This window comes from Pterocles gutturalis, unplaced genomic scaffold, assembly GCF_000699245.1.
Source record: "Pterocles gutturalis isolate BGI_N339 unplaced genomic scaffold, ASM69924v1 scaffold4447, whole genome shotgun sequence".
NCBI classification, from domain to species: Eukaryota; Metazoa; Chordata; class Aves; order Pterocliformes; family Pteroclidae; genus Pterocles; species Pterocles gutturalis.
Window position 1 is genome coordinate 3,676 of NW_010112476.1, and position 267 is coordinate 3,942.

The window sequence follows — 267 nt, forward strand, 5'->3', positions numbered from 1 at the left end:
GTTTCCCTCTCACGGCTCCCCGCCCGTCCCCTGTCCCGGCTGCCTGTCCGCCCAGCTAGCTCTCTGTCTCGGCTAGAGAATACCCTCTCATGGCCATCTGACCGTCCACCCAGTCCCCTCTCTCGGCTGCCAGACCGACCATCGGGCATCCTCTCCCTGCTGCCTGACCGCCTATCTGGCATTCTCTCCCTGCTGCCCGCTCTCCTGAACATCCCCCGGCCACGGATGGATGCCTGCCTAGCCTGCCCTCTGCCTCTGTAAACATAA

General features: G+C 64.0%; 1 protein-coding gene across 1 annotated transcript in view; it reads right to left on the reverse strand.

Annotated features, from left to right (window-relative positions):
- Nucleotides 1-267, reverse strand: part of LOC104462191 (YLP motif-containing protein 1-like) — a gene marked incomplete at both ends in the record, with an annotated part of 13,066 nt that overhangs the window by 1,125 nt on the left and 11,674 nt on the right. The window contains one exon of the mRNA XM_010074048.1: nt 14-255. Coding sequence (XP_010072350.1) covers nt 14-255 — 242 coding nt within the window. The remainder of the gene's footprint in view (nt 1-13; nt 256-267) is intronic.